At 39.6% G+C, this 17,466-nt stretch overlaps 2 protein-coding genes across 4 annotated transcripts; one reads left to right on the top strand and one right to left on the bottom strand.

Annotated features, from left to right (window-relative positions):
* Positions 1 to 393: 393 nt before the first annotated feature.
* qars1 (glutaminyl-tRNA synthetase 1) lies at positions 394 to 11,793 on the bottom strand. Of its 3 annotated transcripts, none has more exons than XM_058643987.1 (24): positions 11,641 to 11,793; positions 10,916 to 11,087; positions 9,993 to 10,143; positions 9,490 to 9,599; positions 9,329 to 9,404; positions 8,469 to 8,533; positions 7,714 to 7,767; positions 7,177 to 7,240; positions 7,001 to 7,075; positions 6,804 to 6,889; positions 6,085 to 6,171; positions 5,899 to 5,998; positions 5,713 to 5,791; positions 5,054 to 5,293; positions 4,859 to 4,951; positions 4,379 to 4,516; positions 3,243 to 3,330; positions 3,007 to 3,153; positions 2,821 to 2,922; positions 2,630 to 2,722; positions 1,796 to 1,923; positions 1,608 to 1,674; positions 837 to 962; positions 394 to 703 (listed from the first exon to the last, which is right to left on the bottom strand). In XM_058643987.1, exons 2-24 carry the CDS (start codon positions 11,024 to 11,026, stop codon positions 653 to 655), a joined length of 2,331 nt encoding a protein of 776 aa, XP_058499970.1. In that variant the 5' UTR covers positions 11,027 to 11,087; positions 11,641 to 11,793; the 3' UTR covers positions 394 to 652. The 3 variants fall into 3 exon arrangements, with proteins under 3 accessions (XP_058499970.1, XP_058499969.1, XP_058499971.1); XM_058643986.1 differs by having other exon boundaries at positions 10,916 to 11,122; positions 11,641 to 11,778; XM_058643988.1 differs by having other exon boundaries at positions 10,916 to 11,084; positions 11,641 to 11,658.
* Positions 11,794 to 12,535: 742 nt separating this feature from the next.
* ogg1 (8-oxoguanine DNA glycosylase) lies at positions 12,536 to 16,143 on the top strand. The gene is made up of 7 exons (XM_058641887.1): positions 12,536 to 13,038; positions 13,976 to 14,331; positions 14,417 to 14,596; positions 15,072 to 15,250; positions 15,325 to 15,472; positions 15,561 to 15,610; positions 15,693 to 16,143. Exons 1-7 carry the CDS (start codon positions 12,929 to 12,931, stop codon positions 15,918 to 15,920), a joined length of 1,251 nt encoding a protein of 416 aa, XP_058497870.1. The 5' UTR covers positions 12,536 to 12,928; the 3' UTR covers positions 15,921 to 16,143.
* The last annotated feature ends 1,323 nt before the right edge of the window (positions 16,144 to 17,466 follow it).

Here is a 17,466-nt window from a genome sequence, read left to right on the forward strand (position 1 = left end):
GGAATTAAGATGAATTTAAAAAGTGGTAACATACAAAAAAGGTTAAGTAGCCATTATATATTTAATGGTTAACTAAACTATCCTGTAATCGTCCATGGTTATTCAGATTGATTCAATTGTATTTTACTCGGAATAACACTGACAGTGGTGGTTTTAAACATTATTTATTCTTGTCTTGTGGTAAAAAAGCACACAGATGCGTCCATCTGAGTCTTAGAAAAAGCACATAGTGGTTTGGCACTGATCGACCACCTGTGTTACAAAATCATGTGTGGCAATTGAGAGCTTCACCTTAGAGCTTAGAGCAAACAAGCAAGCATGAGGTACTCGTTGAACAGCAAGTCAAGTTGCATACATTCAACAATGAGGAAACATTGTTGGTGAATATTACGGTCATAAATATTTAAAAAAAAAAACACTTTAAGAGATGGATCAATCTGTTATTTTGATGGACAACGATTTTATAAAGACATACATTTATGTCCAGAGATTCTCGTGCTGTTGTAAATGAGCGTGACCCAGTCATATGTGAATAGTGAACTATAAATGTCCAGAGTTCATGTCAGTCTGTGCCTTTACTGATATTACACCTTCAGTGGGCATGTATCTATGGGCTCATGGGAAGCAGGTTCTACCACTTGATTTCAGACAATCAGATCTTCCCAGGGTCTTCTTTCAGAGTGACTGTTCTGTTGAAGATGGGCTGTGAGGAAAAGAAAATCACAGTTGTGGTTATTGCTTGTATAATGAAGCAATCCCATGTTTTTTAACCAGGGTTGATTATTAAATAACAAAAGACAGAAGCAGTAATTAATGACTAGAAGTAAGAGCTGTACCTTTTCTGCGGTGCTGTCAGGGTCCAGAGAGAAGTAGCCAAGTCTTTCAAATTGGAATTTGTCAAAAGCTTTGGCTCTCTTTACAGAGGTATCCACAAAGGCACTGCTGATCACCTGGAGGGAATCCTGAATAAGACAAAGAAATAATAATTAGTCTTGTTATCTACTGAAACATCTATCTATTATAATATTTTAGGAGCCTTTCAAAGCACACTTACAGGCAGAGTTTAAAAAAACAGTACAGTAAAAATGAATAAAAACAGGCTAATAATGTTAATAAAGTCATATACAGGAGGGGTTATGGCCCTTTTCCACTATGGTCCCAGCTTGTCTCGTCTAGCCACGGCACGGTTTAGGTTACTTTTCCACTATAAAAATAGTACCTACTCAATGTGGGCGGAGTCATCACTGCAGGGATGCATGAAACTGCACTGACTTCGTTTTACACGCGACACACACAAACTAGTGGCTTGGAAAGCAGCGTTTTTCAGTGTAACTGAATCATTAGAATCAGTTAATAAAAAATAGGGTTTGTAATGCCGCTACACTAGACTCCACTGTTAAATATGGAGCCTGTTAATCGTGTGACTTTACAACAAGTTGCTTGAGAGGCTTCAAACTTAGCCGATGACTTACAAAGAACACCAGTGAGTGCTGTGTTGACTTTGAGGGTTTTTGGATAAAAACAACCAAAAAACCAGGCATATTGAACAGGTAGTAGTGTCAATGTTCCCACTCAGGACTTTACACAGTCACAGGTGTGTTACTCACAGGGTTGATGTCGCTCAGGAAGCCATTAGGCACCTCAGATGTATCCTCTGGGTGTTTGTGCAGGAACCTAAAAAGATAGTGAGAAGTTGGGTTTATTTACAGCAGAGTGAGGGCTCCCCATTCTTCTTTTTTTTTTTTCCCAGGGAGTGAAGAGGATTGTGAATGGCAGAGGTGGGTTTGTGACTTACAGTCTGTCATAGAGACGCACTTCACACTGCAGCGGCTGGCTGACCCAGTGGACGAAAGCCTTGGGTTTCTCTGCAGCGTCAGAACTGCAGCAGTTCACCTCCACTTCCACCACTTTACCCTGAGGGTCCTGAGGACACGAGAGCAAGTTGTGATGACACGTCAGATTAACAAGGACGATGGAAGCAAACACAGTCTACAATGAGTACATTCAATTCTATTTAAGATGCGTTAATATATAATATCTAACAAAGATCAGAGGACAGGGAAGATGAAAAGATCAAGACCTAAAACTATTTTATTGTATAAATTAACTTGGCTATAAACTGTACACAAAAATATGAATTAACATTACTGACAATGGGATACACAACATATTTTAGACCTTAAAAAAAAGTCACAATTCACTGAAAACTTTTTTAACACTTGATAATTAGGTATGCAAAAAAAGGTTAACTAATCATAAAGTAATAATTGAGTGATGATTAGTTAATGATTAGGTAAATATAACATCACGATTACTTCACCTTTTGTGTACCTTATTGTAAAGTATTGACTCCTTTTGAATTCATCTATTTTTTTTAAGTAGAAGATAATTTTTGCATTGGGCCACAGATCATTTACGCAAACTGCGTAAACCCACCACACAGACATTTTGCACTATTTAAAAGAGATTAGATTCTTGTATTATACTTAGTTTTTGTTTAGGTCTTCTGCATTGGATTCCACACAGACTCACAATGAGTCCTCAAAATAACGAATTGTACCGTTTTCCATGTCATCTTAAGATAAACCTAAAATATTTTGCATAACTTAAGAGTCTTAACAGATCTTACCTTAAGGACCTTCTGCACAGAGATGACATACCCAGCATGCCTCAGGCCAACAGGCTGTTCCGGGGTCAAGCGTTTGTAGCCCTTCTCCATCACCTACAGAGCAAACAAAGTCCACCATCACACACAGACCCACAAAGGACAGGCTGCTGCTTAGACTGTGAGGGAGTATATTCGTGCGTTTTCTCTCTGACCTCTCTGAAGTCACTCTGTTCGATGAAGATGGTGCGAGTGAATGGAACCGTGTGGCTGCCCTTGGCCTCATTAGCGGGGAAGTCTGGTACTCGCACCTCCGACTGAGGGAAGACAGCAGGAAGATTGAGCTCCGGTGACGTTTAATTGTGCACTATATTTACAGTTTCATGTGTCAATGTGCAAACCTGTGTGTTCTCAGGAAGGTTCATTATGGTGACTTTGAGAGGCTCCAGCACGGCCATGACTCTGGGTGCCGTGTCATTCAGCACCTCCCGCACACACGACTCCAGCAGGTGGGGCTCTGTCGTCGTCTGAGAAACGGTGACTCCGACCTGCAGAGAGACGCCACCCGTTATTGTACAACAGCACGGTCCTCTTACAGTTTATTACTTCTTCTTTTTCCCTCAACCATTCTGCTTACCCGTGCACAAAAGTTGTTAATCGCCTCTGGTGGGAAACCTCTTCTTCTCAGCGCAGTCAGAGTGAAGAGACGAGGATCGTCCCAGTCTCTGTGATGTGAAAAAAGATATTGTTTACAGTCACCTAAATGACAATATGTAGGATGAAGACAGAACAGTAACACTAAATCACACATGTACTACATACAATCTAGAAAATAAGAATGTATATTTGTCATCATTTTGAGGTTTGGGGAAAAACTGGTCACCATTTTCTGACATTTTCTGATTGTGGAACACAAAAACCACCCAATTAATCAAGAAAATAATCTGTTAAAATGAATAACTCTAAATCACATACAAATTTGTATTGCTATTTGAGGCTTAATACACGGTTTCATCTCTCAGTTACTATTCAAGTGAGTACATGCTGTTTGGATCTCAACCAGCTGTCGTCACTGTCTAATTTGATGCTTCAGACAAATTCTATCTTTTATAAGTATAATAATTATGTAGCAAAGTGCTTCACAGTTTAAATAAATTGAATACAAAATGCCGAAGAAGAAGTACTCAAAAAGGAGCTTGAGGTGTGATTTGGGTAAAAATCAAAGGGGAGAGACTTCCTGAGTGTAACGGTTGAAAGGCTTGATCTCATTTTGTGATATTTTCAGATTGTACAATAACTAGTAGGTGTCAAAAAAATTTTTATTCATGTAAAAATGGTTTCATTTTCATTTCAAAAAACCTTCACCATCACAGCGCAGTAGAAAAAGAAGCATTCAGTTTTACGATTACAACTGAGCCAAGGTATATCATACCCGCCAATAACCTTTCTAGGTTTTACTCAGGATACTTCAATAAAAGTTGTTGTTTTTTATTTGCTTGTGTTTACATTGACTTTTTCCAAATATAAAATCTACCTCATCTTGGAAACTCTTTACTCTGATTTCATGTGGCAAGTGCACAGAGTAGATTATCATCAAAAATCATTTTGAATTGAAAATCAAAGACATTCTGATTCACACCTCTATTTACCAGCATTTAATACTTTCATACTGAATACTTAGTTTGTATGGTATTGTGTATTGTATATGTACGTTCTATATATTACATATTGTAAATATTTGGCCAACGTAGCAGACAGAAATGTGAATTTCACCTGACAACACCAGTCTCCACCAGTTTGATGATTTTCCTCTTGGACACGACAGTATAGGTGAGGTTCAGGCGGCCGTATTCCCACTGCACAGGGCAGTACACGTCCAGAGCGTTGCACAGCCAGTAATATGATGAGCGTCTGTCAAACACAAACAACCAGGGAAGCTGAATGTTAACAATGCATCTGTGCGCCCTCAGGAAAAAATAAAAATCAATCATGCTGAGCTAGTCAATATTTATTTGGCTCGACTGATCAATAATTCCAGTATATTGCAAAGAATTTCACTTCTGTTCTTCATCTAAACTAAAAACAGCGATAGAGTCGTAAAATAAAAGTAGTCACAGAAGGACAGATTACATCGCAACAGATTGTGTCCCTCCGTGCTTATCTGGTGGGAGGAGCTCAGGACAGAGCACTGAAAACATTCATATTTTAACGTCCAGAGGATGAACTCTGGAGCTGCAAGAGGCTGACACGCACCTGGCCTGAAACTCTTTGGTACACAGCGAGTGTGATATATTTTCAATGGAGTCACACAGACAGTGGGTGTAGTCATAAGTGGGGTAGATGCACCTGCGCAGAAAAAAAAAATGTCATTAAAACATGCTCTGTTGTGAGAAAGACATTCTATTTTAATCAAACCAGGTCGTTAAAAATAAAAATAGGGTTTTCTACCATTCATCTCCTGTCCGATGATGTGGCGTGTATTTGATTCTGTAGGCCACGGGGTCCGTCTTCCCGTCCTCCATGACCATCTTCATCCTGAGTGTGGCCTCCCCCTCTGCAAACAGACCCTTCTTCATCCTCTCAAACAACACCAGGGACTCTTCGATGGGACGGTCTTTCCAAGGTGACGGAGGTGCATTATAGCCCTTTAGCTCCTCCCCCTTCTGGTGGCACACGTACGCGTGACCCCTGAGCGATGACAAGGATACATTAGGGATGCACCGATATTGATACCGTATAGGGTCCGATGCTGGCCTTGTGTACTTATATTTATAAAACTACCACGTTACGCATCTTCAAGTGAGCTGAGCAGGTGTGCATTACAACAGTCTAGACTGGTTGTAATTAGGGTTGGCAGAAAATTGTTAAAGCATCGTTTGGAGGAACCAAAAATAAAAAATTATGAACGATTCCAATGTTATCTAAACGTTAATCCCCGTTTCATCCGGTTCTTGATGCCCAACCCTACTTGTAATAAATACATGAAGAAGTTTTTCAAAGTGCCCACTTGACAGAACAGACCTAATCCATACGCCTTTTGCCTCTATTGAAAATGAAAGCATATTCACCAACACATACTGTGTTGTCACCGTACTTCCTATATTTACCTGCGAATAAGATCCACAGCAAGATCATAGAGTTGCTGGAAGTTATCCGATGCGTGAGTGACCTGATAAGGTTTGTAGCCTGTGGAAAAACAGTTATAATGGTAAACAAACATCTTAATGAATGTACTACTGCATGTTTGGCAAAGCTGTATTTAGACCCAAAGAAAAGGCGTCAATCTAACTCACCGAGCCACTCCACCATGTCCTTGATAGCAGTGAAGTATTTCTCCTCCTCCTTCTCGGGATTTGTGTCGTCATACCTCAGGAAACAAATTCCATTGTTTGCCTACAGGAAGACGCGAAAGTTAAATAAAACACCGGTTTCAAAATGAAACGACTAATGTGCTGATAAAAGAAGAAAAAGACTTGCACCTTTGCATAACCAAAATTGAAGTTGATAGCTTTGGCGTGTCCGATGTGAAGGATGCCGTTGGGCTCGGGAGGAAAGCGGGTACGAATCTAAAGGAAACAATACATACAATCATTTTCATTTGTTGGGATAAAATGTTACAATGTCCTACACGCCAATATTTGATCTTGATAAAGCTCATTCTGAACATTCGGAACAACGAAACTCTCTTCCCCCTTCCACGCTTCACTGTCCTATCCATTAAAGGCAAAAAGCCCAAACAAATATAAAAGAGAAGAAAAAGTAAAAAAAAAAAATTGAAAAGCTGGAACTATAGGAGTAGATAAGTTGAGAGTTAAGTTGCTGATATTGAATTTCTGTTGTTAAGGCTGCAATAGGCAAGAACACCATGGTGATTGTTGACTTTCGCTTTGGGACCGAAGTTCTCTGTCCGGAGCTCTTCTCATCAGAGCATGGACAGATGCACTTACTTCATACATGACGTGTAACGTTGGGTTACTTTACAGCATAGGCTGTTTTTGCTGGTGCTGGAGTAACTATCGAACGACCGTAGCGGCCCGTAAGCAGAGAAATAGCAGTAGAACAGAAGACGTAAATGAGTATCACTCTCTCAGATAACTTGCTTTTCATTATACTAAAAGATTATAATGGAAGCACTAATCAATAACACTTGAAAAAAACCTGCCTACTGCACTTTTAATCAGACATGTAAAGTTTGTACCTGACCACCAGTGTAGTCCAGGTGCTTTTTAAGCAGGGACATTGTGTTTGGTGTCATCACATATCCCTCCGTTTTATAGTTCTCTCCTGTAAGATTGAAAATAAAAGTGAAAGAGTAACACGGTCAGTATAAAGTGTACACACAGTTGTGTATGAATATGAAGAGGAAACTAAATCATTAAAGTGGTTTCTTCTCACCCGTTTTGTGGAACTTCAGCGCTTCTCCTCTGAGCTGCTCCATCAGTGACATTCCCTCCCCGGTGGTCGCCTCACCTGAACAACCGCAGCACACACAAACACACACGTGTAAAAAAACATCAATACACACTAGAATTGAATTCACTTTCATCTACCATCCACTTTGCCTGCCGTACCATTCACTGCCAACTCCTCCTTCTTCGGCTTCACGTCATTCTCTGCAACTTTCGCTTTCGGGGCCTAAAAGAGGAACGTAGAGATAAACAGGACAGAGAAGGTCACCCTCAGCAGAAGAACAACTGTCTATTCTATGTGAGAAACATCAAACAGGCAACCATAAACACTGTCACATACATGAGACAGTACAGGACATACTTATTGACTGTATAAAAAATAAAGAGAGGAAGGATATGGTGGAGGAACTAGGGCAAACAGGGTAGGAACAGACAGTGGCTGTTCAAGACAGAAAGAGACAGAAAGAATATGATGCACTGGGTAGAGTAGAAGTTTTCGAACTCCAGAGGAAAGCAGTGATGGAACATCATGGATGCAAGCTGCTGTTAAACTCATAGGCCCCTTTTAAACCTGCCATTAAAATGTGTTTTCTGTGATTGGACTGCAATCCAATAGCACCTGTACACTTAAGTTTTCAACACACAGTAAGATGAATCAGCTTTCCCGTTGAAGGTGCAAGAAATATGTTGAAGCATTACCTTCGTTTTCTTCTCCAGGTCAGCCTCTGTCTTGGGTCCTAAAAGGTGTAGGACCTATGAGACCAGAATTAGTCGTGGTGAGAACAACATCATTACTTCAGATCAATATAACAATAGATCAATACTACTACTAATACTTGGAAAATACTGTTTCAGACTAGGGCTTATTATATTATTTATCAATTACTACATTACTTGTCAACTATTCCAATAATTGTTGAATAGGTTTGGGTGTTTTTTTTATTATTATTGTTGTTATTATTATTATTATTATTATTATTATTATTAATAATTTATTTTTTAATAATTGAAAAAAGCTCTGTGATTTTTTTAGCTTCTTAAATGAGGATACTATCTGGGTTCTTTGCTTCATATAACAAAGAAATAATTAAAGGTGAATAATTGTTGTAGTTCCTAGCAGGGTTGCATTGATTCATTGATTATTAATGAATTACTAAATTAATCATCAACTCATTATATAATTGTTTAAAATATTTTTTTGATAAACAAGTTCTCTGATTTCTAAAATGTTCTAGGTTCTTTGCTTCATATAAAAAAAGAAATCATTAAGACTGAATCATTTTAGTTTATAGACAAACAAGATTTTTGAAAACATCACCATTTTGAGGTTTGAAAAAAAACACTGGTCAACATTTTATGGCCCAAATGATTATTCAGTTAATCTGGAAAATAATCCATGGATTACTCTGCAATTAAAAAAATAATTTTTAGTTGCAGCCCTGTCTCCAACTCACCTGCATGTCCACCTCATTCTTGATGACTTTCCCATCGGCCCATTTTAGGCCACCACGTGCTTCTCCTGTAACAGACACAACAGCTCAATGAGACATCGCAGTTGGACTTGTTTTAATTAAAAAGGGACGGGCAAGGTCTACTTGGCTGCTGGTGCAGTAAAAGACTGCAATGAAACCATGAGTAGAGAATTCTGCTGGCTAAAATGATTTAACAATGACATTAAAATGTGTTGCGGCATCAATGTGACTCCACATTTTGATGTCCATCCACACTGTGGTTTCCTGACAGGTAGTAAGGACTGTTGGCCAGGGGATTCAGCAATAAAGCTGACAGGAGACATGCAACCATGTAGTCCACATTTACTGTATGCCATTATCAGATCAGAGCCAAAACCGACTAAAACCAGCTTGCACTGCAGAGCTGTTTGTCCCTGGGGTGAACGTGTATTTGAAAAATTTAAACCCAGGATTAAAAACCCAGGATATAGCTGAATGTGCCAAGTACAGTAGAGATAAAAAGTGACAGAAATGTGCACAAAATGAGAGATGATGTGTTTTGCTTCCAACACTCTTGCAAGTGAACAAATAAAGGTCTATGCTGAAGTAATAAGATGTGAATGTTAACACTGGCTACACAGTGGTAACAAACAGTTAAAAGTTGTTCATCCACGTGCAGCCCAAATCTTTGTGACCACGTGGACCATTGCTTTTACGGATAAGACAATACATTGGAATAGAATGTGGAGTCAGGTACACGTGTGGAATGCAAGACAGATGCAGACACTCTTTTTAAAAAGGAGGTGCGAGTGCTGACGTAGAATGTGGAAAAGTATGGCGAGGCGTTACGTGTGAGAACATACTCATCAGTAGTCCCATGTTGAAGTGATATCTCTCCTTTAACAGCTCCTCCTTGTGCTTCTTGATCACTGACTCCACCTGCACAAGATTCCACAGTCACTTAAATGCACCACAGCTCAAATATAAGCACATACGTCTGACCAGCGCGAGCCAGTGCACTCACTGCATCTTCAATTTGCTCGGGGGTGATCACCACACCCACTCCACATGCGTCTTCAAATTCCTTTTGGTTGATAGGGTCATGAGGGTGACTCATCAAAAACTCTAGGGCAGCTGTAAAAAAAAGATCAAAAGAAAGAATAAATTAATGGTTAATGGAGCAACATGACATAGATCCTTATCCACAACCTAATAAATCCCGTTAACAGTCTCTGCCTTCCTCAATGCAGGACACAATGCAGGACACAATGCAGGACACTTTCACTGTGCATTTATGAAATGTTGTGTCTCTAAAGCAGTTTGTGTCAAAATGACTCAGAACATTGTTTGAACAGAGTCACATTAAAGTGGTGAAAAAAAAACATGTCCTGGTTGAAACAATGTGATGCACAACAGTGGGAAAGTGAATATTGTTTAACTGTTCCTCTATGGTAGTGACTAATCTGAAACATTGTGTTTATTCTCCTATTGTCTTCCTGATCACACCGTTTTGATATCACAAGTTACCTGCCAACTGTAGCTCTGTGGAGATTTTGCGCTGGGCTATGTTCTCCGAGAGGAACGCCACACACTTTGTGTCTTTGAGACGAGATGCCATGCTGTACAGCAGCGTGCCCATGGCTTTGTCCACCTCTGATACTCCTTTGACATTCTGGGCCTATTTAAATCAGTGAGAAAAGATGAAATGTGCACAGTATCAAGTAAAATGCTGAGAAACTGTCGGGTTTTTTTTGAGAGCAAGGTGTATTAGGAGACAGAAACTGAAACTCAACTGAAAAAATATCAAAAATAAATGTTAGTAAATGCTTATTTTCCAGCAGTGTTTGGAAAGGGCACATCTTCTTCACTACTGCAATTTGAGCATTATGAACAAGGGCTACCTCAAAGCATAGTCGTCTCAAAATAAACAACACTCAGTGTACAGTTACAATGTTATTGATGTTTGTTTCAATTAGGCTTTATTTCACAAGACTACTATGCAATTTGTTATATCAAAACAATCCATCAATAGAGTTCTGGTTATGGGTTTGTGAGTTGAGCCCCATCTACTGTCAGTGTCAAACTAAATGTATACACAGTTCCACTGCAAGTCCTGTAACTGTAAACTGTTCAGAAATTGTTGAAATGAAACAATTGCATACTATAAAATACTACATAGGAACAAAACGATATGAAATAAAGGCTTTAAGGGCTCCTTGGATTCTGGTTGTTGATGTTGTTTTATTGTATACAACTTAACGAAAGTGAAACAACAGTGACCATATAACTACTCAGAGTCTCCAGAAAGGTTTATTTCTATATAATCAGCTATCTGTAAAGCCATATATAGAGAAAATAAGAACTAAACAGAAAGAGAGAGAGAGCATAAACTACGGAATGTCACAGCTGTCCCTTCAGGCACTTCAGTTTCTCCACACACTGGCTCTTACCTGAGTAATAGCCTCTTTCAGCGCAGAACTCAGCGCTTCATTCTTCAGCGTTTCTTTCGCTTTCTGCTCGCTGAGACCTATGGAAGTGAAGAGTATCAACGTGTCCGCCATTTTCCACCGTAGAATCCCCGGCTAGACTGGAGACACACACGCTGCCTGCGCGACTTCTCTGCTGGGAAAAGGAGCCGAGTCGGTTACGGTCACTTCCTGTACACCCAACGCAGGAAAAAATAAAAGGTGAGCAAAAATATGAACCAACTGGCGACAGCGGGTGGGGAGATATTAACCAATCGTAAAGTTGTTTGGGCTCAACGAACCCGCCTACTACGACTGAGGAGCCAATCAGAGGCTGTATGACACTGTGAAGGAGGAGCTACAGGAAACCGTAATGTTGCATCAGTTTCACAGTACAAAAAAAAATCGGAAATCGACCTCCTGACCGCTATAATGCATTTAAACGGCCAAGAACAACACTGAAATTATTATTAAATCTAACAATATATAACATAACCGCTAAAGGGAGAGTCGGCTATATTTTTTATCAGTACAATCCACAATTTACAGCTGTAAAATATCCATTCTTTTTAAGGTAACACATTGTTCTTGTCAACGTTCTAGCAATTTCACTTTAAATATATAAAGAAAACTAAAGGTTAATTCTGCTCAGTGGGCAATACTGTAAAATATATACATATATATAATACAATCCTTAATATTTAACAAACCTCTTCCTGGCTCTCCCCCCTGTGTGCTACTGTAGAAATATGGAGTGTTAAAAAGGCCACCTGTTGGAATCCGCGGAGAGAAGTGTGCTCACAGGAAACTTTTCTTCTAATAAATCATTTCCGACAGACTATGATGCAATGCAACCAGTCTGTCCGCAACAATTTCATGAGTCCTTTGATGACTTTAGTTCTTAAATCTTCTTGCAGCTGGCTGCAAAATTAGGGGGGGGGGGGGAATTGCAGTAAGAATGTACGGTAGCCCTAAAGGGTCATACATACATGTCATACAAAATGTATGTATGTATGTATGTATGTATGTATGTATGACCCTTTAGGGCTCATAGATATCATTCTATATCATTCATTCATGAAAAAAGCTGACTTAAAAATCAACCTTTTACAGACAATATAATTGTCTAAATAATATGAAATGAAAACACCTGTTTCGATATTTGTCTGCTGCAAACACTGATACCGTAATGCATCAAATAAACAAGCACACATTTTCTGACTGATACACTGAAGGAACAACTGAATCTAATAAAAAAAAGTGTATTTCCTTACTGGGGAAGCTTATTTCATTATTTGACGGAAACGGTACGATCAGTAGATTTTTTAATATACATATATATTATTTTTTTTAACGTTTTCTGGGGATTAGTTATGGGGATTAGGTAAATTGAACACTCTAAATTGACCATAAGTGTGAATGGTTGTTTGTCTGTATATGTGTCCCATGTGGACTGCCGAACTGTCCAGGGTGTGCTGGGACTGGCACGGTACCCCGGGACCCCCCCTCGGAGGATAAAGCGGTAGAAAATGGATGGATAGAAGATGGGGATAGCTATAATGGTCCACACTCCAATACAGTAGGTGGCGCTAATGCACCTTGACGCAGGTTAGCGCTCGCCGTAACACAAGAGGTATACTAACATGCTCACAATAATGGCGTTAACACATTTACTGTAGTTTCAAACAATTGAACACGTTTAGTTCAACAATCACTTCTTATTTGCACCCGATAACGTTTTAAATAACAAGTGTCTTACATGCGTCTTTCGAGCGCAGTGTAAGGTCTTTGTTGTCCATCCAAAAATGCTAGCTAAACTCCGTGAAAGTTGTTAACGCTTCCTGCTGCAAGTGTAGCATAACTGAAAATGCTGCTAATGTTATGATTACGCTGTTTACACTTACACTGTCGCTTTACTTTGCATTTTCTTTCACAAAGACACCAATGTATGTCAGTGTAGCATTGTTGTAGTGTGTAGAAACGAAGAGGTTTGCGTCAATGGCCAAACATGCGGTGTTTTCATCAGGGACACATTTGTGGAAATCTGTGGGCTGTGTGAAGTCACAGCTGCGTCTCGAGCTCACTCTCGCCTGTGGACAGTCTTTTCGGTAGGATGAGCAGAATCACACATTTTACACATTTTGAACCAGGAGTGCACTACATTTGGAAGTCATGTGGTACACGTTAACGTTGTTGAATATTGTGATCGCAGGAGATCAGAACTGTGAATATCTCGTGTTCCAAACCCAAAGTCAAACTAGATTGAACTACATGTTTACTCAAGTTGTCATGCAGGGAATAAAAGATTACGAATATCTAGTTAAAATATTTTTGCTCATCCAGAATAAGTTGTTTTGGTTAAGGAAAATTATCTTGGTTGATGTCGCGAATTAAAACTACTAAAAAGTTTACCAAAATGTAAAAGTGACAGTCTCTAAAACATTTGCCCATTCTACGCATTCTCCCCTAAACCATTTTTCAATCAGTTATTTTCCAAATGTACTGTACTGTATTTCAGTTTAATTCCCTAATCCACAATTATAATACAAGGTTAGTCCATAAACTTCACCTCATTTTCTTTAGAACAGAATTTCTGTCTTCTAAATTTAAGAAGAAATAAAATAAGTAAGCCATAGTTTTCTTATCGTGAACCAATTCACCATTCATCCCTCACTGATTGTCATAACATAATTTTAGCATTTGTAAATCCCAATATCGTTTCCTCTTGGACACCTGTATCACTTTATTTATGATGCGTTTGCTTTCTTTTTTCCCTGTTATGTTTTTTCCCCCATTTATTATTTACATATAGTGTCTTTCTCATTCTTTCTTAGTATGTGTAATTATAAAATAATAAACACAATTAAAACTGCAACAAGTAGTGGAAAAAACAAAACAAAAACCTTTATGGTAATTTCTCGGCCAAACAAACATGTATATTGCACATCTTGACATCATGATGACAATACATTTTCGATGTATCATGCAGCCCTACTTTGATCTTTACATGTAACAAGATGCATTGACACAAATCTCCCCCCATAGATGGAGAGAAACGTCAGAGGGCCACTGGACTGGAGTGATAGGGGGACGAGTGTGGACCCTGACCCAGACCGATGACACCCTGTGGTACCATGTTTATAAAAACAAAGCAGAACAGACTAAGGGATGTGACAGGAAGAGGCGAGCTGGTATATCGTCCCCGGAGGAAAACAAGTCAGAAAAGAAATTCAAAGGGCAAGTGAAGGAGGAAGAGGATGAGCAAGTTGCTGTGACTCCGGTGAAGGAGGAAGAACAGACGCTGAGAGATTACTTCCAGCTGAATGTGAATCTGGAGGAGCTGCACACTCACTGGGGAAAAGCAGACCCTCACTTGAAGCAAATTGCAAATATCTTCACAGGTCAGTGCAAACTGGTGCAGTCACGATATCACTAAGTCCAGTTTTATGTGTTTGTGTCTTAAATGTGTAACATGGTTTTGCTCAGGTGTGCGAATGCTGCGCCAGGACCCCACTGAATGCCTGTTTTCCTTCATTTGCACCTCTAACAACCACATCTCCCGTATCCAGGGCATGGTGGAAAGACTGTGCCAGGCTCTGGGCAGCCCACTGTGCCAGGTGGACCAAACCACTTACTATGATTTTCCATCCCTGACTGCACTTGCAGGTGCTTTTTTTTCTTTCTCAAAAAAAATGTCTATCGTAGTTCCGTTTCTTTTAAATGTGGTTTTATGAAGCACTGTTAGTGATAATTTATATCTCTTTATCTCACTATTAAACAGCCTTTTATGACTGAAGTCTGTAAACCTTTCACTCTCACACACCTAAGTCCGTAGAGAAAATCAGCTTTTTTTTAGCTCACAAAGATACAGGAGCTGCTGGTCCATTGCTGTCTTGTTTGGTAAGTTAGTTTCACTAAATCCTGATGAAGGATTTCGAACACTGAACTCACAAAATAACACATTTCAACTTACTGACAGGGGCAGCAGTGGATTAACAATTCCTGTTTGCCGACATGTAAAATAGCTGATTTTCTCTAAGTGATACAAACTTCTGTTTGTATTCAATCAGTAGTATGTGTGTAAATGTACCAGATTTCAAAACACATTGCTGTTGTATGTTTTCTGAATCGTAACGGGCAGACAGCAGTGTAGAGGCACGTCTCAGGGATCTTGGTTTTGGATACAGGGCTCGGTTCCTGCAGCAGAGTGCGAAGCAGATTCTGGAAACTCATGGGCTCCAGTGGCTCAAAGGTCTGCGCAGTGTCCCGTACCCACAGGCCCGTGATGCCCTGCGTACTCTCCCCGGTGTAGGCACTAAGGTACAGCAGCCTCTTATTTATTTATTTAATTTTTAAATGAATGAATTTAATGAACGCTTTGTTTCATCCTGTAGGTGGCAGACTGTGTATGTCTGATGTCACTGGACAAGGCCGAGGCCGTGCCTGTCGACACTCACGTGTGGCAGATTGCTAAGCGCGACTACAAATTTGCTTCTGGCAGCACACAGAAGACCATCACTGACAAACTTCATAGAGATATTGGTCGGTCTTCACACATTACTTTAAGACGATTATAAGCAAAAACAACAACTTGTTTTTAATACAGTCCTATGTTGTATTTTGAATACAGGGGAGTTTTTCAGAAATCTGTGGGGTCCCTATGCAGGTTGGGCACAGTCTGTAAGTGTTATTTAAAATTCACAATCTTTTATTAAGTTCAGGCTTTACAGTGTCCTATAACAAGTGTCTGCTTCTGTTTTAGGTGTTGTTCTGTGCTGACCTGAAAAAGTTCCAAAAGATGAAAGAAACTTTAAGTCTGGTGCAGCCAAAGAAAGAGGAAGAGGATGAAGAAGAAGAAGAAGAAGTGAGGACAAAGTGCAAGAAGACTAAGATGAAGACGGAGGGCAAAGAGACAGTGAAGCATGGGAAAACTAAGTCAGCATGTTGTAAGAAAGCAACAAAGTGTGTCAAGAATGAAAGGGTGCTATGATGTAAACAAGTTGACAGTTGTCTTTTAACATGGTGAAATCACCATGGCTGCAGACATGCATTTTCAGAGTTTCATTTTAAAATTGTCAAGGTTTATGATAATGTAGGAAGCAGGTGAGACATGACTGGAAAAAAACATGAAATCACAGCTGTTTTTGTCTTATTCACAAATGAGGGAGAGTGGTGTGTAACCACAATAAACCCTTCTTTCTGTATGTTTTTAATTTTACAGATTTATTTTGCATCATAAATGTGTTCTATCATGAATTGCACGCCATTCCGCACAAAAACAAAGACTTTTATTTTGAAATTCGGGCGAATTATCATCACAAATGTTGTTGTTGTTGTGATACACTGCCTGGCCAAAAAAAAGTTGCCACCTAAAAAAAAAAGGGTCACATACTCTTTGGACCACCTTGATTACGGCACTCATACGCTGTGGCATTGTTTCCATAAGCTACTGCAATGTCACAAGATTTATTTCCATCCAGTGTTCCATTAATTTTTCACCAAGATCTTGTATTGATGATGGAAGAGTCGGGCCACTGAGCAAATCTTCTCCAGCACATCCCAAAGATTCTCAATGGGGTTAAGGTCTGGACTCCGCGGTGGCCAATCCATGTGTGAAAATGATGTCTCATGCTCCCTGAACCACTCTTTCACAATTTGAGCCTGATCATCTTGGAATATGCCCATGTCATCAGGGAAGAGAAAAATGCATTGATGGAATAATCTGGTCATTCATTATATTCAGGTAGTCAGCTGACCTCATTCTTTGGGCACATAATGTTGCTGAACCTAGACCTGACCAACTGCAGCAACCCCCTTACATATTTGCTTAGTTAAATCCAGGTGGCGAGTTTTTCATGGCCAGGCAGTGTATCATGAGTATCGTGATGTTAATTTTTTTTGTATTTATCATCTTCTCATCTACTAAATAGTTGCTTTTTCTCCAGTTCTGATTTGCATGCCAATTTAGAAAAATAATAAGATTTCCTACAATTACAATAAGTCGCACTCACTCATCTTCTACCGCTTTATCCTCCACCTGAGGATTGTGGCGGTTGCTGGTGCCAATCCCATAGGGCAAAAGGCAGGGTGTCCAGTCCATCACAGGGACACATATAGAGACAAACACAGGCAACAGTAATGCATGAAAATCTGTAAACAGGGTTCACTGAAACAAATGAACCAATGCAGACACTGGGAAGGCAGGAATAATGAGGCACAGGTGAGACTGATAAGACACAGGTGAATCATATTAGGGAGGGCCAGGCAATCAAGAGGGAAGTGACTAGGTATACATAAAGAAATACTACAAAATGAATCGGGGGAACAAGGAAAACCTGAGGTAACAAAAATAGAACATCAAAGACTAGAACACACAGCATAGTCCAACATAATCGTCTGGAGAACCCAGGGTGTGGTGTCGCTTTGACACAGGTGTCGGCCAACCACTCTAATTATCAATCATAGCAAGTTTGGTTGTGATAAAGTCATCTTTAGCTCCCAAACCATGTGACATTAGGTGGTTAAGCTTTTCAATC

This window comes from Solea solea, chromosome 11 (assembly GCF_958295425.1).
Source record: "Solea solea chromosome 11, fSolSol10.1, whole genome shotgun sequence".
NCBI lineage: Eukaryota > Metazoa > Chordata > Actinopteri > Pleuronectiformes > Soleidae > Solea > Solea solea.